The sequence below is a fragment of the Mesitornis unicolor genome, unplaced genomic scaffold (genome assembly GCF_000695765.1).
Source record: "Mesitornis unicolor isolate BGI_N332 unplaced genomic scaffold, ASM69576v1 scaffold11497, whole genome shotgun sequence".
Classification (NCBI taxonomy): domain Eukaryota; kingdom Metazoa; phylum Chordata; class Aves; order Mesitornithiformes; family Mesitornithidae; genus Mesitornis; species Mesitornis unicolor.
Window position 1 is genome coordinate 7,329 of NW_010195770.1, and position 4,170 is coordinate 11,498.

Sequence of the window (4,170 nt, forward strand, 5' to 3'; positions counted from 1 at the left end):
AATGTGTTCCATAACAGATTTTGTTAGAGTTGTTAATTTGGCAATAGCAGTACAATTTTTATCAAAACTGATTAAAGGGATGAAAATAAAAAAAAAATTGAATTGTAGAATTCAGAATTGACTTGCAACAGCTGGTAACCAACAGTTGAAACAGCCTACTAAAAATGGTCACAGTTTACAGATTTCTCAGCATTCAGAAAGTCTAGGGAAGCAATGACTTTTCTAGTCAGTGTCACCAGTGACACATTTCCATTCTTACTAATGGCAAGACCTCACAGCTAACTTTATCAAACTTTGTTTATTGGGTTAATTGAGAGTCCCACCTAAGCAAACCTTGGCTCAGACCACACAGCCGAGACAGACATGCCAAGATTAGGTAAGTTAGTTCAGTGTCTTTGTAAACCCAACACATTATGAAACCAAACACTGTGTGATCAGGACGTTGAAACTTTCACAGCTATTTCCAGCCACCTCCTTCCCACACCCAAACTCAAGCTTTTTTCATACAATCTCACTTGCTCAAGCAACATCTTTTGGAAGAAAACTTCCTCTGATCAAAGCATGTTATGAAGAAAAGTTGGCAGGAACTGGGCTCTATTATTCACCCTCATAAGTTTCTTCATGTTCACATTTGATGTTTAAAATATTGTCTTTCGAAAAGAATGTTGTGGGGATATTTTTGCTTAACAAAAGATATTAAGTGAAAAATACAGAAGGAAGGAAGTAAAGAAGAGAGCTGAAGGGACTATCTCATTTCACCTTACTCATCTCTCTAAGGATATTTCTGCCTGTGCCATCTGCAGGATGATAAAAACTCTTTGAGGCACAAGCTGCACCTAGATTTCCTACAGTTATTCTACAGCCCTCATCCTAGATGTGCGCAGAATGTTAAATGCCTCAAAAATAAAAAAATATAGAAGATTGAAGTATACAGAAATGAATTCTTATACCTGAAGTCTCTGTCCAGAAATCCAAGAATAAAACTCAGCTTTTAATTCTTCTTTTCAGTCACTTAAAACAGTGAATTAAGAGTTCAACTGTACATCTTTAGTATGTTTTCCACTTTTTAAAAATATTTGTAAGCATCATGTCACCATCTCAACTGAAGCATATTGGCAACAGAGGGCAAGCATGGATTGTTTAAAAAAAAACAAACAAAAAAACCAAACAAAACATCTCTAATACAGCCCATTAACAAGTGCCAAACCAGTAACTGTTCTGAGATACTCTAGTATGGAAAATGCAAAATACATCTGACAAAGACAAGGGTTGATTTCTTATAATGGAGTTACGTAAACTGGATGTTGATTGCTGCAGTATCGCATGGCCACTGATTATACCCCAACTTACACACACATACCTTTAGACAGTTTACATACCTCTGTGTACAAACACAAACATCAGAAGACTAAAGAATAAGTACACTAAATCATAGCATAAGCTAAGGTTGAAAAAGACCTGCCTGACACAATGAAGGCCAAAACTGGGCATGGTACTCCAGATACAACCTCAAGTATGATTGTTGGATGAAGCTCCTCCCTCAACCACTGGCCACACTGGTGGTAATACAGCCCAGTATGCTGTTAGCCTTGACATGAGGGCACATCTGATATTCAACTTTGATCAATAGGAGTCCAAGGCCTTTGCTTCAAAGCTGCTCTCTAGAAGCAGTCAACCCCAAGCCCATATTGATGCATGGGGTTATTCCATCTCAGGCACAGGATTCTGCATTTGCCTCCCCCTCTTTTTTTTTTTTAAGAAAAAAAAAAGAACAAAACCACAAAAAACCAACTTGTATAACATTCCTGTCAATGCATATCTCCATGCTCTTGAAGTGCCTTCAAATAAGTCTTGCTTTAAATGAGACTGACTTCTCTCTCTCCATCTGTTATCAGACATGAACTTGCTGGAATGAAGTGAAGTTGACTACCCTCTAAATTCCCAGATCTTCCTTTGAGTCCTTCTTGAAGCGATTTTACCAATAAAGAAAAGATTTCCCAATGAGAAGGCTCAGTGTTACTCACTTTGCTTCTATTAACAATTTAAGTTGTAAGATCATAAGCCAATTAGATACAGGAGTTAAAGAGACTGGAGTTGACTCAAACAGGTAAAGCAAATCAGGGTGAGTAACATTTCTAGATATAGTACTTTCAATATTTCTCACAAAACAGCATTATCATTTCAATATATAATCAGCTGAAAGAGACGTGCAGGATTTATATCCAGAAAAAAAACAACTGCTGAGGAATCAATCTGTAGTCCTAGTGGAAAGAGAAAAGACAAGAAAAGACAGAGAAGTTAAAGAGGACCAAATGTACTTCATGCTGCACTAAGAAACAGGATGTTCAAAACTCTTCCACCACCTGCTGTTTATCTTGCGGGTTTACCACTGCAGCACAGCTTCTGGAGTGTTTGTCTCTTACTTCTCATCTGTTGTTCACCAAGATGTTTCTCTTGTAAACAGACAGATCCATACAGCCACTATGGCTGAAGAGTGGTATTACTATGAAAGACTGCCCGCATAGCACAGAACAAGAGACACTAAAAACTGTACATATTTCATGAGCCATTCATAAGTTTAAAACCACAGGAAAAGCTTGAAGCATTTATTTGCAAGACAGGACAAAGCAGAAATAATTTAAGCAAAATTTAATAAATAAAGACAAAGATTCTATTTTTGCCTTTTAATAACTTCAGCGTACCATAAAGTCCATTTAGCAAATGGAGGTAACTGTGAGCTAGTCATTTCCAACCACATAGATCCTATGCTTCTTTACAGAAGACAATGCCTGAACATAACAGAATACAAATTCAAGGTAAGTTTAACAACCTCCCTAAAGGGACGCAAAGAAAATCCTTCTATAAATAACAGAATAGGAGTTAAATGCATTTGTGAGTGGAGATAGGCTGCTTGCTATATATCAATGATACCACTAATCTAGTTGTGAGAATATGTGTACACATGTAGGGAGCAGGGAGAAGTATAAATACCTCAGCATTAAGATTATCATAAAACTTTCACTTTGAAAGAGTGGAGGAATCCCAGAACCTCTCTGTATGTGAGTAGCTGCTGTGTATAAGCACTCTGATTAAGGAATTTACGATGGTAAATTAAAGCGTTCCTCCTCAGCAGCACAAGTGAACAGTGAGGGCACCTGCCCTCCACTGTTAATTAAGATGCAGAGCAGTAAACTCCCTACTAATTGTCACTTTTTCCCTACTGCTTGCAGTCACATTAAAGCCATGCTTTTACATTCATAACAAGTGGGTGAACCATTCATTTCCATACCTATACCACCTCTTCTCTTGTAACAGGAGAACTATGTAGGTACATGCCTGCACAGACTTCCTCTGATTGAGGAAGTTATTCAGCTGAAAGAAAACCTCACCAAAAACAAGAGTGTTATCCAGCTAGAGGTTCCCCAATTTTGTTCCTCTACATGGAGATACAATCAGTTAAGCAACTCTATGTGGAGTAAAGTAAAATACAATGGATAGCCCGAAGACTAGAAACCTTCAGAAAAACAGTCCCAGGATGCATTTTGGGTTTTGGGGTTTTTTTTAAATATTGAAAAAAGGAGGTACTTTACATTTCTCCCAAATGGCAGTTGTCTTGAATAAAGAAGTGGGTAGATAAGTACACTTTAGAAAACATGCTTTTTAAAAAGAACCAGTTAATAAAGACTATACATAAAACTTAAATTCTCCCCAGCATCCTGCTCTTACAAGTTTACAAAAAAGGTCTAAATATCAAGGGCCACAGCTTAACAACTGATCAGGGACAAGACTGAAACTCCAATTAAACTCAGTTCAGATCATCTGAGCAAGGTTCTGAGCTCAGATGCTCCACTTCACCTTTGGTGCTTCCTGAGGAAAGTAGTTTTACTGGGGCAGGAGAGGGCAGCCACCAAAGACCAGTCATTTCTACTCTTACCTTTTCACTCCATGCCCACAGACCAGCTGCAAGGAAGGCCACCCCAGCTAGCTAAAACAAAAAGAAAAAAGTGAATTAGAAACACTAATCAACACACTCTCAAACACTTCACTGGTAGCATTATTGCTCAAGTAAAACAAACACTGTGCTCCCAGGCAATAGTAACAGGACATTCCTCCTCATGAGTTAATTTCTTGCAAAAAGGATTTAGAGTGTTTTTATTCCACAGCATTCCT

General features: G+C 37.9%; 1 protein-coding gene across 1 annotated transcript in view; it reads right to left on the reverse strand.

Moving 5' to 3' along the window:
• TSPAN14 (tetraspanin 14) overlaps positions 1–4,170 on the reverse strand; it is a gene marked incomplete at its 3' end in the record, with an annotated part of 17,317 nt that overhangs the window by 5,487 nt on the left and 7,660 nt on the right. Inside the window, exon 2 of the mRNA XM_010188238.1 lies at positions 3,935–3,985. Coding sequence (XP_010186540.1) covers positions 3,935–3,985 — 51 coding nt within the window. The remainder of the gene's footprint in view (positions 1–3,934; positions 3,986–4,170) is intronic.